At 52.9% G+C, this 24,417-nt stretch overlaps 1 protein-coding gene across 2 annotated transcripts in view; it reads left to right on the forward strand.

Annotated features, from left to right (window-relative positions):
• Positions 1-24,417, forward strand: part of Osbpl5 (oxysterol binding protein like 5) — a 55,326-nt gene that overhangs the window by 17,184 nt on the left and 13,725 nt on the right. For both annotated transcript variants that reach the window (XM_041667118.1, XM_041667119.1), the window contains exons 2-13: positions 7,249-7,405; positions 9,561-9,643; positions 14,097-14,177; positions 14,509-14,610; positions 14,942-15,145; positions 16,734-16,818; positions 19,578-19,749; positions 19,995-20,199; positions 21,417-21,601; positions 22,002-22,083; positions 23,362-23,460; positions 23,837-23,933. In XM_041667118.1, coding sequence (XP_041523052.1) covers positions 7,270-7,405; positions 9,561-9,643; positions 14,097-14,177; positions 14,509-14,610; positions 14,942-15,145; positions 16,734-16,818; positions 19,578-19,749; positions 19,995-20,199; positions 21,417-21,601; positions 22,002-22,083; positions 23,362-23,460; positions 23,837-23,933 — 1,531 coding nt within the window. In that variant the 5' untranslated portion in view covers positions 7,249-7,269. The remainder of the gene's footprint in view (positions 1-7,248; positions 7,406-9,560; positions 9,644-14,096; positions 14,178-14,508; positions 14,611-14,941; positions 15,146-16,733; positions 16,819-19,577; positions 19,750-19,994; positions 20,200-21,416; positions 21,602-22,001; positions 22,084-23,361; positions 23,461-23,836; positions 23,934-24,417) is intronic.

Here is a 24,417-nt window from a genome sequence, read left to right on the forward strand (position 1 = left end):
AAGGGTTGACCCCCGCAATAGCCTTTAATGAGACTCAGTTCAGACAGAACCATCAGCACATACATAGAGATGGAGGTCTCCACCCATGATAGAGAGCCCCAGCATCTGGAGCCTCACCTCTCCCCAGGGACCCTGGCCTGCCTCCCTCCAGCAGCTCCCTAAGGACTGTAGGTAAGGAAGCTACCCAAAGACCACAGTGCTAGCCATGGGAGATCACTTGGCTGCTGCAGGTACCTCGAGGCCCCACTCAGAGAAAGACTCTACACATAGCTGGAAAATGAATGTGGCCAGCTGCGCAGCCCTGGTCCTTCTCGTGGTCCCCAGGCCTCTGCAAGATGACAGAAAGGACTTAGGCCCGAATGCCCCATCCACTTGAGTGTGCAGGTGGACAAAGGGAGTCTGGGAATGGGAGACTTCACTGATTCTTCCTCTGAGGTTCAGGCGAGCCTGGGCCCAGATCACAGTTCCACGCCTCCTCCTGTGTGGCCCTGACCTTTCTCCACAAAGAATCCATTGTTTGGGCTGAAGGTGGGCGTCTATCAGCAGTGGAGGGAGTGGTACTTTGGAGGCCAGATCACTGCTTGGAAGGCAGCCGGAGGTCAGTGAGCTGGCTCTTTTTTGGCGGGGTGACCCAGCTGGGAGGGATGTCCTCATCGGGGATTGGGGGTCTCAGATGGAGGGGTATTCTCTTTAAGTGGATGGCATAGGTGGTGGTGTCCCCATGGTAGGAGGTGTCCCAGCTGGCAGGGACCCTTGTCCACAGGGACATGGCACTGATGGAACAGGGAAGCAGCATCACCCCTGATGCCATGGCAGGCTGCTGTGCTCTAGATGGGAAACTGAATTTGAGGAGCCTGTCTGGGTCCATGTGGAGGGCAGGGCCAAGGTAAGAGTTGCAGTCGCCTCCTCCCCCTGCTCTTGCTTTGCCGTCTTCCTGACCCTCAGCTGGGCAGGAGAGAGTAGAAGCCCTGAGAAAATGGATAAGGAGGATCCATAGTCACAGGAAGATAGCCACACGGTGACTCTTAGGCATGAGTGGGAGACAAAAGTCAGCTGTCTGAGCCCCTGCTGCTTCCAGGCCCAGATACATGGATGTACCTAACTGTGGCCCCACCAGAACAATGGGAGCTATGGCCACCAAGGGCCCCAGAAACCCATGCCCATTAGCCCTGGGTACCCATAGGGAGGAATCCAGAAAGGGTCTGAAACAGGAAGTTGAGCTTTCAGGAGGGTGTGTCTATTCCTGTTCTGGCTGGGCAGCCTCTGCTTTGTCCAGAAGAGCTCACAGCCTCAGGGATGGGTAGCCCCCCTGGTAGCACCCTTCAGGAACCTTCCTTGGTGTCAGCAACTTTAGCTTCTCCTGAGCCCAGTTCCCATCCCTGAGCTAAGTCTCTGCAGAAGTACTACATTAGCCGTGTGTGTACCTCACCAAGAAGCACAGCAGGGCTTGCGGAGTCAAATCAGCTAAGGATGAAGCCCCTCACGCAAGTGCAATATGGCAGAGCACAGCTCTCATACGGACTGTAGGAAAATGTGGGTCCCTGAACAGCAGCCTGAGGAAGTGTTCTGTGGAAAAACTAGTTCCCTAAGGAAGGAGAAGAGTCCCACAGAAGGTCCTGTGGAGGCAGAGACACACCTCAGCTACCTGGGTGGAAAGAAGAAAGGCCATACACTGACTGGGGTGGATATGGTGGCTCCCCCTTTCTCCTCCTCTCCTAATTGCCCCTCATCTAGCCACACTCAGAGTACAGCCTGTAAGCTCACCCCTATTTTCATATGCTCTGCCAGCAAGCGGGCCCTGCCTGGGCCTCATGGCATCCACACTGTCACTGACTTAACACTCAGCTTTGACTCCCTGTGGATCAGGAGTCCACTCCCCCCGCCCATTTCTCCCATACTCCCATCACACCTCAGAGTCATGTGTCTAGGCTCCGAAGCCACATTCAGAATGCCCCTTCCTGAAGGTTGTATGTCCCTACCTTCTGTGGGCTCTAACTACAGACAGAGCAAAGAGGTTACCTTGATGGCCAGGCCGAGTGGCCGTGTGAGAATTGCCAGATCAGGACCATTCTTCCAGAACCAGCAGGAGGAAGATAGGTGGCATCCATGCTTCACCTGCAGCCTTTGTAGCCTAAGGAGTGGGTCTGGCTGACACAGAACAGGAATGGCATCTGCTGTAGTCACAGGGTCTACCCCAAGCTGCATTAAAGCTTTTGCTCCCAAAGCAGGGGCGCTGGGTGGTGGGTTCCACTTCTGCCTGTCTGATTGGCCTTCCAGGACCACACCTTACTGCATAGTGAGTGGTTATATGTTGTAATAGGAACGGCGGGGCTGTGTCCCCGCCAGCCGGCTGCCCGCACGGCTAGCTTTATACCTGAAATAATTACACGGAAACTGTATTCTTTTAAACACTGCTTGGCCCATTAGTTCCAGCCTCTTATTGGCTAGCTCTTACATATTGATCTAACCCAGGGAAGATCTTAACCTGCGTCTGTGTTGGGTGGGAGAATCATGGCGACTCACTGACTCAGCTTTCTTTCTCCCAGCATTCTGTTCTATTTACTCCACCCACCTAAGGGTTGGCCTATTAAATGGGCCTAGGCAGTTTCTTTATTAATTAACCAAAGAAAGCAACAGATCAGAAAGAAATCACTCCCACATCATTTCCCCTTTTTCTGTTTAAACAAAAAAAGAAGGCTTTCATTTTAACATAGTAAAATTACATATAGCAAAACAGTTATCAAGCAAGAATTAGTTACAATATTTATATCTATTTTATCTTTTATCATAACTAAGGAAAACTATAACTATCCATTCTTCAACTCCATCAAAGACTCTAGAAGGATATAATATTACCTAAGCAAATAAGAAATAAACGACAGAGACATCTTGCTGCCTGGACAGTCACCCAAAGTTCCTCTGTACCGTTGGGGCATTTATCTTCGGCCCATAGTATCCAGCAGACACCTCCACGAAGCAGGAAATTCCAAAGACAGTTCAGTCACTTTCTTCTGTATCCTGCAGAATGTCTCGCAGACTCTTTCATGAATCAGGAACCCCGAAAGACCATCTCACCGTTAGGCAAGTTCAGCAGTACTCTTTCTGCGGGTTCTTTGTGTCCAGTTTATGCATCAGTCCAGGCAAGGGCAGTTTCTTGCCCGAATGGCTAACCAACTCCATAAGGAGCCTCTTTGATGCCCATCTTCCTTTTGAAGTAGATTGGTGCTGCCAGGAGCAGACTGTCTCATTGTCATGAAAAGCCCTAAGTTATTAAAATATTTTAAATGCCATGTTCTGCAGTCTTTGAAAGATATGAAGAATGCCTATCTAACTGAAGTATATCTCTATATATCTAGAAAATCTAACTCACAAAAAAAAAGAAAATCTAACTCACATGACTACAAGTTTTACTATTATCAATGATTATCCATTAACAACCTATATTTCCTAATTATACATTACATTTTAAAAATGAACTACACACTCACAATACCTTAATCAAGATCAGAATTACATATACATATAACAAAATTGACCTTAAAATCCATACCAATGCAAATTATTCATATCTACATCATATCCCCCTTTAAATGTAAAAGAACGTTTATAAACAATATTTGGGAATATGGGCGCAGTTATTTCTCTCAGTGGTTATAGCCTTCACTCTGGAGGTAACTGGCTTAGGCTATACCATGGGAAGTCCTAGCTCCCCAGCCTGCCCTTGACCTGTTGGATTGCCTTGGGTTCCTGTCTTACAAAAACTTCTCTTCTGAGGCCTGGGCCAGAATTGGGTGTTGCTGGTCATGGCCTCTGCCTCATGGCGTGGACTTCTGTGTGATCCTACCTCAGTGGGTCAGGGTCTCCGGGCTAGGTCCCCCCTGGGCAGAAATGGCACCACCCTAGACTTCCACCCCATGAACCCGAGCAGGTCCCGGTGTGTTGTATGCTTGCCTTGGGTTTTCTCCTCAGGTCCCACAGGGCCCCCTTGTGCACTTGGACTTGAGGATCATGAGAGCAGGGGGATGACACAACTAAACATAGAAATGGCATCCTCTGCAGCAGGGAGGGGCCCTGGAAACTGCTGGCAAGGACCAGCTGTGTTCAGATGGCACTGAGTAACGGTGAGGTCTGAGGTGGCCTTGCTGACTCTGGTTAGAGAAAATAGTTGGGGTAAGCACATTTTTGGCTTCTGGTGGCCTTGGGTAAGCAGAATTTGGGATCCAGAGAATCTGGCTAGACCTTGGTTCCTAGCGTCAAAGTCCAGGAGACTTCCCAGAAGGCTCATGGGCCAGAGGTGGGCAACATAGCCCTCCTGAGTCAGCATTCAATTTCCTCACCCATGCTTCTTTCTAGTCCCACTCCTCCCTTGGAGCTCCCATGGGTGGGCATACATAGGGGCTGAGCTCCCAGGACCTGACAACCTAGAGCTTCTATTGGGAGGAGACCATTGGCCCAGCGCTGACTGACAGCTCCCTGCTTGGCCCTCTGTATGTAGGATGGTCCCCGCCTCCTACCCCATTCCTTAGCCATTCCAAGCACTCTACAAATACTGCCCCTTATACCTAGCCACTAGCTAGAAACAGTGACTGTGGTGGTTACTGTGGATAGCAGCCCTTGCCTTGGTCACCTCTCTGAAGCTCTTCCCTGAGCTGGAGACTGGGTGCGCCCAGTGTAGGAGACACGCTGTTCAGGGAGCGCAGCTTTACTCCACAGTGTCCCGCGGGCATCATCTATAGCCCCACATTCCTAGGTCCCTGTCCAGGACCTGCCTCACTTGTTGCTTTCCCTGGGTGGTGGGATCACGTGGTGGGCAAGACATAGCCAGACAGAGTGCACATGTGTGCTTATGCATATGTGTGTCCACCTCAGGTGCAATTCCTCAGAGCGACAGGAACTCTCACTAGTTTAGAGCCTTTCAGATCTGGCCAGCCAGCCCCAGGGATCCAAGTGCCTCTGCCTCCCCAGCACTGGGATTACAGGTTCTGAGGATTGAGCTCGGGGTCCCCCTGCTTGTCTAGCACATGTTTTATGAAATGAGCCATCTCTCTTGCCCAAGAGTTTTAACAAAGTAAAGAACTGCCAGGGAGGGTGTCTAGGAGCCTCCAGTGCTATGCAGAGAATGCACACAGTGCAGCCAAAGAGTGGTCACCCAGAGGACACTCTTCCTGAGTGGAATGTGACAAAACCCAGCCTGCACAATAGGGGTGGGGACATGGAGAGAGCAGAGCAGAGCCGAGCCATACGGAGGTCGTTCAGCAGGCTCGGGCTCAGCGTTTGTCAGGACTGTGAAGAGGCTGGAGTCCAGTAGGTGAAAGGAGTGGAGAACGAGGGCCAGCGGCACCAGGTGGGCAGAGCTCAGGACTACGAGACTGGCTGGCCTGTGAGATGTACCCCCCTCACACACACACCTAGTGTGTGACAGTGTCCTCCAGATGCAGGCCTCTAATGGTCAGGGCACAAAGGACAGGGAGGGGAGTAGGGGCCTCAGGATAGCTCTGCAGAGCTGAAGCCTCCTGCTGAGCGAGCAGATTGAAGGAAGCTGCGGGGTCACCACTGGCCTGTAGGTGTCAGCTATAGAGCCCATGGCTCTGGGTATACGCCTGAATTGTACTGGGACTGTGGGGGCGGGGTTTCTGTTCATGTTGGCTGGGTAGTCACTGCCCCTCCCACCTCGTGTGTCTGAGTGTAGGGGAAATGAGAAGAAAGTGGGAACCAGTTTGGTCAGCTGACTGATTGGAAATATTTAGGAGGGGAAGATGAGAGAATGAGAGAATGGATGGATGGATGGATGATGGATGAATGGATACATAGCTGGATGGGTGGGTGGATGGATGGATAGATGATGGATGGATGGATGATGGATGGACAATGGATGGATGGATGGATGGACGGACGGATGGACAATGGATGGATGGATGCTGGATGGATGCTGGATGGACGGATGGATGGATAAAGAATGGATGGGCGAGTAGGTGGATGATGCATGGATACACTGATAAATGGATGACTGACACATGGGTACCTGGATAGGGAGGTGAGTAGTGGATGGTTGGAAGGAAGGAGGGAGGACAGACAGGTGTGTAAATGAATGATTAGGTAGATGGAGAGAGGTGAGGAAGACAAGATAGTGAACATGAGGTGTGCATGGGGTACACTTTTCGGTGAGTCCCTCTAGTTACTTACACACACCCTCCCCTGACACACTTACTGCAGACGGCCTGATGGGATACCTGAGAATAAACTGTAAACCCTGCCCCAAGCCTGTGTCACTCAATCCCTAAAGAAAGTGAAGCTCCAGGTGTGGCAAACCAACTCTGTCAACACCCTTTGTTTTGCTGCCAGAGATAGCCCTCTTGCCCCTGCAGGTCCCTAAGGGTCCAGCTTGCCCTGATTGCTCTGGGCCTGGCACAAGCCAGGGAATCTCAGCTGAATTAAGAAGTAGACAGGGGCCACAGACAGGCTTTGGACTGTGGATAGAAACCCCTGGAACCATTGACACCCCAGGTACCCTGTTCATTCCTGGTCCAGCAGGAAAGCTATGTGTATTTGAGATCAGACCATTGGAAAAAAGGGAGGTAAAGTCGGCTCTTTGGGAAGCTATTGGCCAGCTAAAAAGGCTCAGGCCATGTCCCTAGAAAGCTGGGCAAGGGGGAAAGCTGGTCAATAGACTGAAAACTGGTCAGGCAACTTTGGAGTTGGGCCTTTGTGGTTTTCTCATGTACAAGAGTAGCTGAGACTGGATGGGTTCTGTTCAGTCAACAGGGAAAGGCTTGGGAGGTGGCTGATCACCTTTGCTCAGCTGGCAGGCCTTGTTTCGGGTGAGGCTGTGAGGCCGTGGGCCCTGCTGAAGGCATTGCAGTGGCTGAGAGTGTGGGAGTGGCTGGCTGTCATTCCTCCCCTGTGGCCTCTCCTGTTCCCAGGGCTGTTCCTAGCAGGTGGGTGATGTCATAGTCTGGTATGAACCTGTCAGAGCACACCTGTACCTTCTCAGCTTGTTCAGGACTTCGAGTCCAGGGACCCACACAAGACCAGAGACACTTAGGCAGTGCCATGGATCTCATGTGCCCTAAAATGGAAAAAGCGGGTGGAGGACACCCCAGTCTCCTTATAGTGCCTCCTACCAACTTAACTCCTGACAGTTTGGGGCAACCTGGTCTGTCCTCTCCTGACTGCTCTGTGGACTCATCGGAGCCCTCCCCCTGACCTTAGGTGAGGTCTGACCACCTGCCCCCCTCTTCTTCTTTTCAGAAGCCTCCCAGTACCCACGCCATGAAGGAAGAGGCCTTTCTCCGGCGCCGCTTCTCGCTGTGTCCACCAGCTTCTACTCCACAGAAGACTGACCCCCGGAAGCTCCCACGGAACCTGGTTCTGGGCTGCGAAAATGAGCTTGGTCCCATCACCCCAGGTCGGTGCAGGCCATGGGCAGCAGAGGGTCCCCCTGACCCTGCAGTTGTGAGAGCTCAGCCGGTGTCCCACCCCTCCAGGACCTTCATGGCCAGTGAGGGTGGCTCCCACATGAAGGAGACTAAGGATTTCGTGAGCAAAGGGTACACAGCATGCTGAAGGACCAAGTTTGCTGACAAGGGACTAACTTAGGGTCGGCAGAGGGCAGTTGTATCAAACGGGCTGTGAGGACCGGCACCTGACCCAGCCCTAGCCGGGTGCCTGCAGATCAGTTATTGGGACTCAGTTTACCCATTTATTTATTTGTTTGTTTATTTATTTATTTATTATGTATACAATATTCTCTCTGTGTGTATGCCTGCAGGCCAAAAGAGGGCACCAGACCCCATTACAGATGGTTGTGAGCTACCATGTGATTGCTGGGAATTGAACTCAGGACCTTTGGAAGAGCAGACAATGCTCTTAACCTCTGAGCCATCTCTCCAGCCCCTACCCATTTATAAAATATAGACAACATCAGTACCTATGTCCCACTTCCAAGAGGTCCTGAACCCTGGGAGGGAACAGTTCAGTCTGTGCTACCTCCACGCTACTTGTGGATGAAGTTCTGGGTCCTGGGATGTGGACCCCACCACAAAGAATGCTCTCGCAGCCTCTGGACCTATGGCTTCCATGCCTGCCCACCCATAGCCGAGTCTGAGCTGAGCCCTCTCTACGCTGTAGGTCACAGCTAGCCTTAACACACCTAGCTCTCCCTTTCAAGAGTCCCCGAAGAGTGGGAAGTGGGATCCCGCTGCTCCTGAGGACTAGCCCTGCCCTCTTCTCTCTTCCACCTCCCAAGGCTGAGTGCAGAGTGAGGAGAAAACAGGTGGAAGGTTGTGACAAGGAAGGAGAGTCATGCCATCAACAGTCTCAGCCACCAGAAGGGGAGACCGAGGCTCAGAGTGAGGAAGGCACTCTGGACAATCACTGGCACACAAGGAAGGTGGATGCCCAGGATATAACCCACAGGCCTCATTCACCTGTGCCACAGGAACAGGGGGAGGAGAGGAGAGGAAGACTGGGTTCCCGTGGGGAGGAGGGAAAGAGAGGAGGTAGTGGCAAGCCTTAGTCGGATTCTGGAGATTTGATCTGTGGAAGGACTGACTGGGCAGGGCAGGATTGGGAAGCACCAGGCTCTCTTCAAGGAATGTAAGAGGTCCCAGGAGCAGGGGTGTGGACAGGATATGTATGGCGGCAAAGAGCCAGTGCTAGGATGTCTGGAGTGACGTGGACACCTCTGTGCTCTTGGGTGCTTGGAGCATGATCCCTCCCCATCAGTATGCGCCTTTCCGCATGTGGCCTCTGAGAGTGGACAGCTGCCTCCCCGTCACCAAGGCCTGAGTCAGGGGCTGTATGGACAGAGAGTGGGAGCTCCTGAGGCTCAGTCACATGGGGGGAGTAGTCACCATGCCAGATTGGGATGTTAGATGACCTCAGATGGCTACTGCTCTCTGACTGGTGGGTAGAACTACTTCCTTAGGTCACTGTCCTAGCTTTTCTGGAGAGAATGTCTCCATTACCCAGCCCTTCCCAGAGTTCCTGGGAGGTGATCTACAGAACACCCAGCCTCCCAACTGTTCCTTCCCCTTATCGCTGGCCTATGGCTTCAGGAAGAGTTTCACCCCACCACTGACTCATGGCCTCTTATAAACCACAGCACCACCTTCTCCAGGCAGCGGGTGACAGTAGCTAAATCATACCCATGGCTGGCTTCAGGCCACCCCACCATCATCTCTCTCCTTCAGGCTGCAGAGTACAGGGAAGCAGGGCAGGGTTCCAGGTGCCAAGCCTCCCTCCCACCTCTTCAGCTAATCTGGAGCAAGACTCTGGGACTACCGGAGTCCTGGATTTTGAACCAGTGTGCCTCTGAGCCTGGGCACCATGCTTGCTTGGTGATCCAAGGGCCTCGGTCACACCCCACTAGCCCAGCTGCCCCCTGTTTCCGCCAGCTCCTCCCGTTTCCTTTCTGTGGTTGTGAGGGCCTAGCCAGAGCCTCTGGGACCCTTTGCTGAAGCTCACTCCACCTCTCAGGGCCACAACACTCTTGTGGCTTCCTGCCCCTCCCAGGCAGCCTCCAGGGCACTCTCTGAGGAGTCCTACCCACTGTCTTCCAGGGAGAGACATGGAGTCCAATGGCCAGTCACCACCCAGAGATGAAGAGCCCCTGACCCCAGGCTCTGCCACGAAGGTGCCACCGGTAAGAGCCTGTCTGTGGGAGGACTGGGAGGCAGGGAGCCTAACTAAAGGGACAGCAGGGCACTGGCTGAGCCTGCGGTCCCCATACTTAAAAGGAAAAGCCTCAACTCTCAGGCTACACCCTTGCTGCATGGGTTTAGTCTCTGTCTCTCGGTTTATTAGAAGCTGAGCATAGCCCAGGAGACCTGAGAAGAGATGTGTGCCAGACAGAACTATCTGGGGAGTAGGAAGTCCCCATGAAAGGAAGCCCCTCTGATAGGGGGAGCCTCCAAGCTACTAGCCTGCTCCATCCCTCCTTCCACGCTCGTCTGTGCTGTTCCCTCTGCAGCCACTTCCTGGTGGTTTCCCTTCTCTCGCTGCAGTAAACAGCTCCCGCGGGCACCCGTGTACACATGTGTCTGGGCCACAGCCCTCTGTAAACTTGCCAGGTGCTAAAGTAACTGTAGACTTCTGAAACATTCTTTGTTCCATTTTTGAAGAACTGCTGAACTCCTGTGCGCTTGGTGAGCCCCAGCATGTCCCCGGTCGCCCTCCCTCAGGTCTCCCCAGCCAACACTGAGGGTTTCTATTCTGTCTCTGACTGTAACCTTCCTGATTGGCGTCTCAGTATGGCTGGGTTTCCGTGTTGACTCAGATCTGCATGGCATCATGTGCGTCCTCCTGGGGGATGCTGCTGAGTCTCTCATCTTCCGTTTGGGTTGCTTGTCTTTTCTTAGTGAGCTGTAAGCATTATATATATATTCCCAGTCCTTCGCCCTTCTCAGATGTGTGGTTTGTTCCCAACTACAGCTTATCTTATTTTACTCATATGTATGTGTGTGTGCAATGCGAAGTTTGCGTTGGTATACGTGCTATGTGTGCATGCATGTGGACACTTGAAGTTGATATCAGGTGTCCTTCCTTCTCTATTGCTCTGTACTTTACTTACTGAGGCAGGGCCTCTCCCCGAACCCAGAGCTAACCAATTCTGGCTGCTCTTGCTAGCCAGCTTGCCACGGAATCCGTCTCTCCCTCTCAGTTGGTAGGATTACAGGTGGTTACAACATCTGTCCTCCTTTTCGATGGCTTGCTTCTAGGAATCCAAACTCCAGCCTGCATGCTAATGTAGTGTGTGTTTTAGTCATTGAGCCACCTCCCCAGAACCCTCAAATTCCACAGTTCAGAGGGGCCCTCCCATTTCGTAGGTGTCCCTGTGTGGCCCGGTACACATGAGGACACAAGGGTGACCTGGGGCCTCTGATGTGCAGGTACTCCATCCCAGGCCCCCAGCTGGCCTCCCCTCTTTCTCTGTGGTTAAACCTGACCTGGTGGAAGGCTGTAAATAGTGGGGTTTTTAGATGTATTTGTTTTTATTTTGTGTGTGGATGTTTTGCCTGCATGCACATGTGTGCATCTGCGTGCCTGGTATCCTAGGAGGCTACCACGTAGATACCAGGAATCGAACCTGGGTCCTCTCGAGGGCTCTTAGCCACTGGGCCATTTCTTTCTGTAAATAGTGTTTTAATTTAAACCATTGGTTGATTTGCCCATCTCTTCCTAGTTCTTGAGAAATGCCAGCTGCTAGTCTCAGCAGGGACTGAGTTAGCTGCCCCACAGGGGCACTCTTGACAGACAGCTAACCGCAATTCCTGCAGAGCTGGGACTTAAGCCCTGGTCAAGTCAAGGGAGCTTGTCACCAGCAGTGTGGTCAGAGCTGTCCTCTTTCTTTTTTTTTTTTTTTTGGTTTTTCGAGACAGGCTGTCCTCTTTCTATGCAGGCCATTTGGGGGCTGAGGAAGAGATGCATCTACCCAGCCACACGGAGGAGCAGGCCAGGCTGGGAAGCTTTCTGCAGAGTACCCCCAGGGCCTGTCCCTAGAGGCCCGCTGCTTGGCCCGTGCTTTGTCATTCACCCTCAGCTCAATGACTGCTTCTGAGCAGAGCCCTTGGGCACTTCCTCTGATGATCCAGAATGTTCTTTGCGACTAAGAGGGTGCAACTCTGAAGGGAGACTGCCAGGTTCAATTCCAGCATGGCTCCTTGGTTGCTGCGTGACCAGGGCATGCTTCTGAGACTTGTTATGATATGGTCCCCTTCTCTGCAGGTGACACCATGGATTGAGCTGTTGTGGTCAGTTGGTTTGTCTTTGAGAGAGGGTCCCACTGTGTAGCCCTGACTGGCCTGGAATTCATTATGTAGACCAGGTTGCCCTCCAGCTCACAGTGGTCATCCTTTCTTTGCCTCCCGAGTGCTGGGATTAAAGGTGTGTAACACCACACCCAGCTGAGCTGTTCTGGTTACTATGCATATACAGGCCGGTGAAATGGCTCTGCAGGTAAGACGCTTGCCACTGTGCCTGATGATCTGAGGTCAATCCCAGGAACCCACACTGTAGGAGAGAACCTACTCCTGCAAGTTGTCTTCCCACCTACCTGCCTACCTACACACACACACACACACACACACACACACACACAATGTTTTAAAAAAAATGAGTACAGATATACCCACCAACACAAAAGCCCACACATCGTACTTCAATCCCTCACCCTTACAGCCTCCATGAACCTGTGGACTCCAGTCTGTCCCTCAGAGCCAAGTACAGGTTACAGTCCATCACTTCAGGGAGGACAAGGCACCAGGAACCTGGAGCTCTGGTCACCTACACCACAGTCGCCCATACCACAGTCAAGGGCAGAGAGCAGCTGAGGTGACTAATCCCCTGGGCTGGAGCTCAGCTTGGGCTCCCCTTTCCATTCAGCCCAGTGCCAGCCCAGGAGATGGTGCCATCCACATCCAGGCTGGGTCTTCCCACCTCCGTCAACCCAGCTAAGAAAACTATAGCCAACCTGATCTCGAGAGCCCCTCGCTGAGAAGCTTCCTAGGTGGTTCTAGATTTTGTCAAGTTGACAATTAAAACTGACTCTCACACCATAATTTTCACATCATGAAATATTCATTTGGGTTTTTTTTTTCCCAGACACTTCAGCTTGTTCTGTGCAGGAGAGTGAGTCAGGACAGCCAAAGCCGATAGACATGTTTTGAATTTTGAATAAGTGTGTTTAGTTTTTTTTTTAATTAATTAACTAATTAATTTTGGCTTTTCAAGACAGGGTTTCTCTGTAACCGTGGCTGTCCTGGAACTTGTCCTGTAGACCAGGCTGGCCTCGAACTCAGAGATCTGCCTGCCTCTGACTCTCGAGTGATGGGATTAAAGGCGTGTGCCACCACTGCCCAGCTTAAAGTGTGTTAAGTATTTACCAAGACAAAGTACAAGAACACATGTAGGTAGCCAAGAGAAAGAAGCAGCAGATAGCAAAATATCGCCAAATCAGGCGTCTACAGCAGAAGTGACTGGAATAGGCTGCTAGAGAGAGTGAACAGAGGGACTTCCAACACCCGGGGCTCTCAACATCTGGCGGAAACTGGGGAAGTTGAAGCTGTCCCCTGGAGTTCTCACTGTGCTTTTCTGTCTGTCGCTGAGTTCTGGCTTCTTGCTCCCACTGTGAGCACTGTTACCCTGTGGGAAGAACCATGTAACCTTCTCCATTAGAAATGGTCACCTTCCGCTGTTCTCAAGGGCATGGTATTTGAATTCTTTAGGACTGCTGTCTTCTCTCTCTGTCAGAGACCAGAGGCCTTGGGGGACACTGCGACAAACATGCATGGGTCTGAAATGGGGTGGGGTGCAGCCTTGTTCCCAGAGGCAGTGTCTCAGTGAACTCCAGTAGCCTGTGACAGCTTCTGTATCATGTGTATCACTCCTGTAGAGCCTAGGGACCCGGCAACAGGTGGCATGTGGGATTCATGGCACAGTTTGCTATCCCCAAACCTGTGACCTTTAGACAAAGTTATGGCTCTGTACCCCAGACCTCAGTTTCTTCATCTGTGAGGCTATGGCTCCTTGCATAGTTACTGCTCTAGGTCCAGGAAGTGAGCTGTGGCCCCAGGCTCAAATGCTTGGCTCCTGTCTGCAGACATTGACCCTCCAAACGTAACTCCCCCAGAGCCAATGGCCATCCCTACCCCATAGTCTCCTAGTTGACCCTGCCCAGAGCTGAGGAGTGGTTCTGGACATCAGGGAAGATAGGGATGCTGTCCTTATGGCTGACACAGCCTAGGAGTTAGTCACCACCTTGGCTAAGCTGCCACTAAAACCCTCTTTGCAAACCCCACCGTGTTTCTTCTCTCATTGCTGAGACAAGATGCCCCTGAAGGCTCCTTAAGGGAAGGAGGGTTTATTTGGGCTCAGAGTTCAAGGGCACAGTCTGTCGGGTGGGGTGGGAAGGCATGGCTGCGGGTGCTGAGGCAGTCGGTGTCCTCACGTCTAGTGTCTAGTCAGAAGCAGAGATGAATGCTGGTGCCCAGCTCAGTTTCTCATTTCTGTTTATTCTGGGACCTCTGCTTTCTCTGCTCTGGCCCTGGCAGCCCCAACCATACACTGACACCCCCAGCACCCCGTTCCCTCTCTTACAGGCTGAGTACAGACTATGCAATGGATCTGACAAGGAATGTACCTCCCCAACGACCAGGGTCTCCAAGAAGGACGCTCTCAAGGTGGGCCTGGCTCAGGGTGAGGATGGAGGAGACACCCGTACCCTCTACATCAGTAGTTCTCAACCTTCCTAACGCTGTGACCCTTTAATGTTAAAGTTCCTCGTGCGGTGACCTCCAACCATAAAATTATTTCATTGCTACCTCATAACTATAATTTTGCTACTGTTATGAATTGTAATACAAATATCTGATATGCAACCCTTCTGGAAGGGGTCACAATGCACAGGCTGAGAGCCATTGCTCTGCATCCTCCTTTCCCGGTGCCCTGCTGGCAGTGGGAGGAGCTGGGGCAGCCCATGCTCTCCGTGACCCACTTCTGTTCTGGTTGCAGGCACAGAAGGAGAACTACCGGCAGGAGAAGAAGCGGGCCACAAAGCAGCTCTTCAGTGCCCTGACCGATCCCAGTGTGGTCATCATGGCTGACAACCTGAAGGTAGGCAGGTGCCACTCACAGGGGCTCCTGTAGGCCAGGACATCCGTGGCACTTGGGAGACGCGTGTGTTTGTCACTACAAAACCCTGAACCACGATAACAAATGACCCGATGCCGAAGCCAGCTCCTCATAGGTCTATCTGGAGGGCAGAGTCCAAAGTCAAGGTGCTGTGAGGACCACACTCCCCCCCAGAAGTCTGGGCTACTCCTAGTTCCTGCAGCCTCCGGGAGTCCATCCCCCCAGTCCCTGCCTCTGGTCACCCCCACCAAGCTGTGTAGCTGGCTTGGGGAGTATCCTCCACGGGTGTCCCTGACCACGAAGTCCTCTGCAGATCCGAGGGACCCTGAAGAGCTGGACGAAGCTGTGGTGCGTGCTCAAGCCAGGCGTGCTGCTCATCTACAAGACGCCCAAGGTGGGCCAGTGGGTGGGCACGGTGCTGCTGCACTGCTGCGAGCTCATCGAGCGCCCCTCCAAGAAGGACGGCTTCTGCTTCAAACTCTTCCACCCGCTGGACCAGTCTGTGTGGGCCGTAAAGGTGAGCTGATCAACAGGGCGCCCGGAGTGTGTGTGTGTGGGGGGGGGGTTCCAGGGAGATTGGGGGCTTCTCTTGGGATCCCAATTCTAAAACGGGAGCTCTAGCAAGGGATCCCTGGGGGAGGGGGGTGAGCATCCTGTGATGAGCTGGGGGAAGTGGAGATGGCACAGATCCAGGCTATACGTTAGGTCTCTCATCCAGTGCTGTCTGGAGGGGAGGAGGGGCCTGTCCCTTGGCTCAGACCTCATCCCTCATCACCAAGTCTGTTCAACTAGGACTCATCAGGAAAGGCGTGGGTCCCCAGGAGAAACCAAGTGACATTTGGGTTTCAGAGAAACAACAAAGTTTATGTTTTGCTTGGATTCGGGGGTGGGAGTGACACAAGGTGACACTGTAGCTTTGGCAGGCCTGGAACTCACTATGGAGGCTCCTCTCAGATTCATAGAGCACTGCCTGCCTCTGTCTCCTGAGTGCTGGGATTGAAGGAGTGTACTACCTCACCCAGTTTGGTTTGGTTTTTTGAGACATGGTTTCTCTTACTCTATGGCCCATACTGGTGTAGAACTCACTCTGTGGTTCAGGCTAGCCTAGAACTTGTGCCAATCCTCCTGCCTCATCCTCTTAAATGCTGAGATTACAGGCAGGTACAAACTACCATGCCTGGGCTTCTGTTAGTTTTAAAAGTAGTATTCTCTCCACTTTTGGTGAAATCACAGCTGAATAAACTCACTGTGGCTTAAAAATACTGCACCTCAAAAATTTATGAATATGACTGAGCTAGCACGGCACAGCCACCCTTCAGCCTGCTGAGGACACTCCATCGCCCAAAGGTGGGCAGCACTTGGGGGGTCGAGGCAGGAAGATCAGAGGTTCAAAGCCATCTTCAGCTACATAGAAAGTTCTAGGCAGGGGCTGGAGAGATGGCTCAGAGGTTAAGAGCACTGTCTGCTCTTCTAGAGGTCATGAGTTCAATTCCCAGCAACCACATGGTGGCTCACAACCATCTATAATGGGATCTGTAGCCCTCTTCTAGCCTGCAGACACACATGCAAACAGAATACTGTATACATAATAAATAAAATCTTTTTTAAAAAAAGAAAGTTCTAGGCTAGTCTGGGCTATAGAGTGAGGGTGACCTTGTTCAAAACAAACCAACAACAAAAACTGAAAAACCAAAAAGGAGGAAAAAATAAAACTGTTTTATATGAAAATTCTGACTGTATAGATGTTCTCCAGGACTCCGGAGGCAGAAATAGACAGGTCTGAGTTTGATGCCAAGCCTGGTCTACAGAGCAAGTTACAGGCCAGCCAGGGCTACATAGTGAAACCCTGTCTCAACAAGAAAGCAAAACAAAACATTTACTCCAAATACCAGACATATTTCCTTACACTGAGCAGCCCTTAGCTGTCCCTCTGAAGCTCCCATTCAACTATGACTCCAGGATTTGCCTTAGCTGGGTGTGGCCACTGTAATCAGGGATCTGAACTGGAGGGGCCCCTGCTCAGAAAGGGATGGGGAGTGCCCCCACCCCCTTCCTCCTGGCCTTCCTGGCCCAGTGCCTGACACTGCAGGTCTCTGCCTTTCCAGGGCCCCAAAGGTGAGAGTGTGGGCTCCATCACCCAGCCACTCCCCAGCAGTTACCTGATCTTCAGGGCCGCCTCTGAGTCGGATGGTGAGTGCCACCTGCCCTGTTTCTGCCATCCCAGAGTCCCCTGGAATCAGCTACCCAAAGTCACAGACTGAGTGCCCTACAGTGATACCTCTTTCTCGGCCGAGCCTCAGTTTCCTCGTGGATTAAATGGGACTAGCTGTACCTGCCACCCCAGTGCTTTGAGAATCTCAGGGCTGTATGGAGATAATCAGGTGATAGTTCTGAGCACCACCAACGAGTTCTACTGTGATACTTCATGTTTGACAGATGGGGACACTAAGTAACAGGCAACCCAGAGGTAGACTAGCAATAGGTTACAGGTATCAATGTGGGCGTCCCTAAGTCCAGAGTCTCTGAATTAGATAACAGATTCCAAGCAGCAGCTCATCTCTGTAACTAGGAATCCTTCAGGTGACAGCCTCTAGCCAGGGCTATGGCTCCTTATCAAAACCTCAGAACTGGTGCCCCCTGCTGGAGGTCGAAGGCCCCACAACTGGGGTCCTGCTGTCCTGGCTTGGAATCCCGTACATAGCTTAACTACTGATGCTATGGCTCCCCTGGTGGTCAAATATATTATATCCAACACCTGCCCGGACTATCTTGAATGCTTTTAATATTATTCACCCTCTCTGTCATGCTTATAATATTGTTGTTCACCTTGGTCCTGCTGGACTCTGGGGTGGACAGACAACCTGTGCCCTAACAGAGCCTGCACACCTTGGGGGTCTGAGCAGTGAGCCGCCAACAGATAGCAGGCCTGAACTGAAGCCCTGAGTGTCGGGGTCCACAGTCAAGGAAGATTATCTGCAGCCCCATGTGTATCAGGGTAGGCTTCCTACAGGAGGAGCCAGAGGCTTTCAAACGGGTTTCTAAGGATGTGTAGCGTTCAGGATGTCTAGTCTTTTATGGCAACCACACAGTGGTTGCCTAAGTCCAATTCCACAGTGATCTCCCCAGGTCTCACCCTGAGTTATGTAACCTCCCATGATCCTCTCACTGTCCCCACCAAAGCCCAGTGTCATTGGTGGTAGTACTGTGCTCAAAGCAAACCTACAGTGAGCCCTTCAGGATCCCAGGCATCCTTCGGCAAGAGGGCAGTTCCAGGGCATCAGGTGGGTCCCCTGAGCTTCCCAGTGTAGCCCTAGAGGCTCGCTAACAACAGGCTGTGTAGCTTTAAGTTAGGGAAAGAAGCCCATAGTACCCAGGGACACCCAGCATGGAAGCTTAGGAATCAAAAGCTTCCTTATCTCACCTTAAGCTGGGGCCCTCACACATGAGTCCCTCGGACACTAAGGTATCATTTATAGGAGGCTCTGAGGCATGAGGTGGATGGAAGCCCTGCTGTTAGTAATCATGCCGGACACTGGTGTCACCTGCATGGGTGCCTCTCCCCATAGCTCCTAACAACACCCTCCTATCCGTCACACCTGCCCCCCCCCCCCGCTTCCCAGCTTCCCAGGACAGTGGTGTGACACAGGTCTAACCAAGCCCTGCACACACACACACACACACACACACACACACACACACTGTCATGAAGAAAATGGGACCTCAGGGCCACAGCAGAGGCCCCGTTCTGCCTGTTCCCTGCTTTCCCACAGCCCTGATTGGCTTTTGTTGCCTCTTGAAGCCTGGTCACTGGCTCCTCACTGGCATACCAGACCCCTGCCCAGCCTCTGTCCCTAGTCACACACGATCCCTGATGTGTGCCTCACGCTCTGTCGTTCCCAAGGGCACACACATGTGCACACATGTCCCAGAGCTGCTGGCAGCCCCAACAAGCTGGACTCAGCCATCCATTCTCAGTTTATGAGTTAAACATTCAAACAGCAGTGAAACACAAAGGAGGGAGATTTATTCAGTGTGGATACATTGTGAAGAGAAACGAAGGCCCTCAAGTCCATCTTTGGGTTCTTGGTGTGAAATTTAGGTTTAGGTAGAGGGCAGGAGGTGTGCATAGCTAAGCAGCCCTGGTCAGGGTGTGGTCCTGCCCATCACTGACCCATCACTGTCAGCTCCAGGCTCTCCTGCAAGGCAGTCTGACAAGTTCTCAGAACTCTGTGAGATCTCTCTGGGAGACAGGCTCCCCCTCTGGCTGGTACCAGGCTTCAGCCTTTCCTTTCCCCAGCTTGAGACTCCTGGGAAAATTCCGGTGTCTTGAGGTCCATTGTTTCAATAGTCTGATGGCCAAAGGAAGAGGCAGGCCTGTCTCTAGCTTATATTCATCCCTGCTAGAATGGCTACATGCAAGGCTGGGGGTCTGTGGGGAGGCAGATCTTTAACTTGACCCTAGTGGGATGGAGTGAGGTGTGGGACCAGACGTTTTATGACTGAAAGACAGGGTACCTTGGCAGGAGATTGGTTTTTGAAAGCCACTTCCCATCATTCCTTGGTAGGTGTCTTAGTTAGGGTCTCTATTGCTGTAAAGAGACACCATGACCATGACAACTCTTATAGTTCAGAACTTCAGTCCGTTATCATCAGGGTGGGACATGGCAGTGTGCAGGCAGATGTGGTGCTGGAGAAGTAGCTGAGAATCCTACACCTTGCAGGCAAAAGGAGTTGACTGAGACACTGGGTGGTATCCTGAGTATATAAGACCTCAAATCCCATCACCGCAGTGACACACTTCCTCCAACAAGGCCATATCCACTCCAAAAATGCCACACCTCCTAACAGTGCCACTCCCTATGAGATTATAGGGACCAGTTATATTCAAACTACCACAGTGGGGAAGTACAGGGAAAGCCACCCCACCAGACTCACTCTGTGTCCCCCAGGCCGCTGCTGGCTGGATGCCCTGGAGCTGGCCCTGCGCTGCTCCAGCCTGCTGCGACTGAGCACATGCAGGCAGGGCCGAGATGGAGAGCAGGGGTCTTCACCCGATGCCTCGCCCTCTTCTCTCTACGGACTGCCCACCTCAACCACCATCCCAGACCAAGATCTGTTCCCGTGAGTGATCTGGGTGAGAGGGGGCCTGCATGCTGTCCCCATAAGCAGCAAGAGGGGGGCCAGCCAGGGTGGCAGACTTGTTCTCCTCCGTGGGTAAAACAGGAGCAAATTGTACAAAGGCAGTTCACTCAGTATAAGGCAGTGTGTGAAGTCCCTGCAGTGAGAGAGGCCAGGTACCAAGATGGGTGTCTGAGGTCCTAGGTGCCGGCTGGAATTGGGGGTCCATGGGCATTTCCACTCTCCAGGCTGAACGGGTCTGCCTTGGAGAACCACCTGGAGAATGATGCATTCTCCGATAAGTCAGAACGAGAGAACGCCGAAGACTCAGATGCTGATACCCAGGATCACAGCCGCAAGACCAATGAGAGTGGGAGCGACCCATTGGACAGCCCTGGTGGGCCACGGAGGGGAACGACCTATGTGGAGCAGGTCCAAGAGGAGCTGGGAGAGGTGAGAGCCACTGTCACCTTAGAGAGTGGAAACGGGACACGGCAGGGCTAGGGCTGCAATCTTCGCGTCTGCATCCATGAGTGGACATCTCTGAATGCCCTGCCCACTGTGCATGTGAGGGCCCACATCAGCTTTCCTGCACTGGGGTGGACTGTGACCAGGGGACAGGAAGCTTAGGAAAGATCCCAGCCCTCCCTGCTGGACAGTTGACAAACTCCTGTACACACTGGGGACCTGTATACACCTAGCATGACCCTGGGAGATCCGTGGGTCGGACGACGTTGGGCCCCTGAGGAACCTGTGCTGTCTCTCACTGTTGTCATCTGCATGTTGAGCATCCTCCAAAGGCCAAGTGTGGACAGCTTGTCACTGCTGGGAGGTGATAGAACCTTGAGGAGTTGGGACCTGGGAGGAGGAAGTTAGAATCACTGGGGGCATGGCCTGAGAGGGGTCTGCTAGGTTTCTTTCTCTGTTGCATCCTAATCGCGAGCACTTGTACTGCCGTGCACTTCCTCCATCCCGTACCGCCTCTCCAGAGGCCTCAGAAGCAGTGCTGCTCAGCAATCCACACCAAGCCCTCCACGCTGAAGATAAAACTTGTTTCCTTTGTGACTGGGCTATGTAGCTGTGATTGGCCTAGCACGCACTCAGGAGCACAGGCTGGCCATAAATAGCTGTCCCCTTTGTCAGCCTCCTTAGTGCTGAGATTAGCTCAGACCTTTCTTTTAAAATTGACTGCATCTAGCATTTCTTATAGCAGCAGAAAGCTGCCTGGCACACCCACAAGCACAAGAAGACCCAGGAAACCAAATTCCTGTGCCGGAACTTCTAGAGAGAAGGGGGTTTTGAAGGCCAGACGTACAGGATCGGGCAGCCCTGTGGGTTTGGCCTCTAGTGAGAGCCTTGTGAATGAGCCATGTGGTGAACGGCACCATAGCAGTTGTACCTGTGAGAAGGAGAGCCGGGACACCAGAGGTAGAAAAGAGCTGGTCTTGTTCTCAGACCCGCAGACGAACCCGCTCGCTCCCAAGCCCAGAATGAGTGGTGGCACTCATTCTCACAGGGCAGGCATGTATCCTGTGGGCAAGGACCAAATGCGCCGTGCTGACTCCCTGTCCCTCAGCTCCTTTGGGCAACCCAGAGCGGGGACTCCACGTCCCAGCTCACGGGGCCTCACGTCCCAGCTCACGGGGCCTGACCGTGTTGCTCTGCTGCAGCTGGATGAGACATCCCAGGTGGAGACCGTGTCAGAGGAAAACAAGAGTCTGATGTGGGTGCTGCTACGTCAGCTGCGGCCAGGCATGGACCTGTCGCGCGTGGTGCTGCCCACCTTCGTGCTGGAGCCTCGCTCTTTCCTCAGCAAGCTCTCGGATTACTACTATCATGGGGACCTGCTCTCCAGGTGCGGCACTATCACTGACAGAAGGGGCTTCCACGGCCCCTGAGAGCTGCAGAGGCAGGGGGCAGGGTAGAGCCAGGAAGAGGGAAGTAAAGGCACGTGCATCAAGGGTTCTTCCTAGAGGTGAGGGCGCCCCAGCAGCCCCCAGCAGCCCGGAGCGTGCAGAGCTCTCTCTGCCCCCATGTGGAAGTGGCCATAGCCCTTTCTGGCTACGTGCTAAAGCCACTTTCCTGTTTCTGGCCCACCTGGAAGTATGGTGTGGGGGTGTTGAGGTCGTCTGGGATGAGGCTGCCTCTTTCAGACAAGTGGGTGGAGGTTGGAAGGGTTGAAGAAAGGGGTGAGTCCTGGGGGGGGGATAGCTGGGGACCCCAGCCTGAGTCAGAGCTCTCCACCCCTATCCCAGGGCAGCCGCAGAGGAAGACCCTTACTGCCGCATGAAGCTTGTGCTGCGATGGTATCTGTCTGGCTTCTACAAGAAGCCCAAGGTGAGGGGGGCCTGTGGGAAGGGCAGGGTCTCAAGCAGGGGTCCATCAGCCCACCATGAGTGGGACCAACACTCTTCTCTGTGGCCCAGAAGACGCCCAGCTCTGCCCACCACGGCCCCAGATCCCGAGAGGTGGAGGACAGTCCTTTCTTGGACTTCTCGGGCCCAGCTCCCAATGCTAACTGGATCCTTTCTCAGGCTGTGTGACAGGTGCCACCACACACAACAGTGTTGACCCTGAGTTACATGGTACCCCTGGAATCTGGGGTTATCTGTCACAGAGCCCCTTTCGAGAACCCCCAGCCCAGGGCTGATTACGGAGTGCACTGCAGGTCTACCCGAAGCTGGGTTCCATAGTACACAAAGTTGACACCCAAGACTCTGGCCAGACCTGGTGGTGCACAGCTGTAATTCCAGCACTAGGGAAGCACCAACAGGAGGATTTCCTGTTCAAGACCTTCTGGGCTATATACGTGAGAATCCATCTTTGAAGGGGCAGGGAGGATGGGGGACAGCTCACTTAGTAAAATGTTTGCCCTGCAGGCACGAAGACCTGGGTTTCATCTCTTAGGTTCACAGGACTGGGTGAACCAGGTGGCAATGCGTGTTTAACCCCAGTGCTGAGGAGACAGAGACGGGAGAACCCATGGCTCACAGGCCAGCCAGCCTAGCTTGCTGGGCAAGTGCTAGGTTAGCGAGCGGTCCTGCCTCTGCGGGACAGTACTCAGCGTTGACGGCCAGCCTCCACAGGCATGTCCACTCATACACATGTGCACACGCACAAGCACACACAGAGGTGTGGTAGCTCACACCTACAATACTAGCACTCAGGAGGCAAAAGCAGGAAGATTCCAGTGGGTTTAATTCCAGTTCTGTATGTCGTATAGATGTGAGCCTGAGGCCCAGAGAGGAGAGACCAACCCAGAGTCATATGGTAGACTGAGATAGACCAAGGGAACCCTGGTACCTCCCAAGCTTGACTTTGACCCAGTTATGTGTGGGCTGTGCCCCAGTCCTGGCCAGTCAGATTTGGTTGAGGTCTTGAGGCCCCTCTGGGAAGTTCAATAAAAGCCAGGAATTCCCGAGGTGTGCCTCCAGCTGTATGTCATCTTCAAAAAGTCATCTCTCAAAGCAGAAGCAGGGTGCTAATGGCAACTCAAAACCCCTTCTAGAGGCAGGAGCACCCCTATGTTGTCTCTTCTGCACCTCACCCCATCCAGACCCCTGGAAGTGACTTTCTCCTCCTGGTTCCTCCAGCATGTCTTTGTGCTCCCCACAGGGCATCAAGAAACCCTATAACCCCATCCTGGGGGAGACCTTCCGCTGCCGCTGGCTGCACCCTCAGACCAACAGCCACACCTTCTACATAGCAGAGCAGGCAAGACACCACTGCCCAGATCAGCCTTCCAGCTCGGTGTGGGTGGTGGGCAGGTGCCTGTGGGACCGAGGGTGGTGTTTTCAGTGGCCCATACCCTGCCATAGGAGAGGCTGCACGCTGGTCACTGTCCCTGGGGATTCTCCAAGGACAGGCATGATGCTGTGACAGAGCGCCCCCTGGAGGAGGGCAGCAGCCTGACCTCTCCTTAGATGACTCAGAAATCTGAATAAGTTCCCAAATACTGGGATTCAGGCTCTGCCCTGGTACTTTTAGGAATGTGTCCCTCATTCCACACTTCCCCCTGGGACCCAGAGGTATGTCACTTCTAGGACTGCTCTTTCTGGAGCCGTCCCCAAAGTTACTTCTCTTCATGCAGGTGTCCCACCATCCTCCTGTGTCTGCCTTCTATGTCAGCAACCGGAAGGATGGCTTCTGCATGAGCGGCAGCATCACAGCAAAGTCCAGGTTCTATGGTGAGGAGGCTCCGGGGGTGGTGGTGAGAGAAGTTGGGGGAGAACTTCACTCCAAAAGCCAGTGAACCCCAGAAGCCCAGTGGGGGAATGACATGGGTAACCCCAAGTCTGCTTAGAGTGGACACCTTCTGCAGGGAAGCAAGAGAACAAAGGAGGAGAAGCCTGCAGGAAGGATTTGCTCCAGCACAGCCACTTGATTCCATAGCTGTCAGCCAGTGTGGCTGTGTGTAGTGATTAAAAGCGGAGCTGGTCTGTAGATCAGTGGAAAGTACGTACCTGTGTGCAGAGGCCCTGGGTTCCATCCCCAGAGCTGCAAATGGATGATGGTGGATATATGACAGACAGACAGACAGACAGACAGAAGGTAGGTAGATAGATAGAAAGTCAGTCTATAGATGATAGATAGATAGATAGATAGATAGGCAGGCAGATAGGCAAATAGACAATACGTAGGTGGGTAGGTGGCAGAGAGGTAGGTAATAGG

Source organism: Microtus oregoni, unplaced genomic scaffold (assembly GCF_018167655.1).
Source record: "Microtus oregoni isolate MIOR12 unplaced genomic scaffold, Mior012 000016F_ref0000370, whole genome shotgun sequence".
NCBI classification, from domain to species: Eukaryota; Metazoa; Chordata; class Mammalia; order Rodentia; family Cricetidae; genus Microtus; species Microtus oregoni.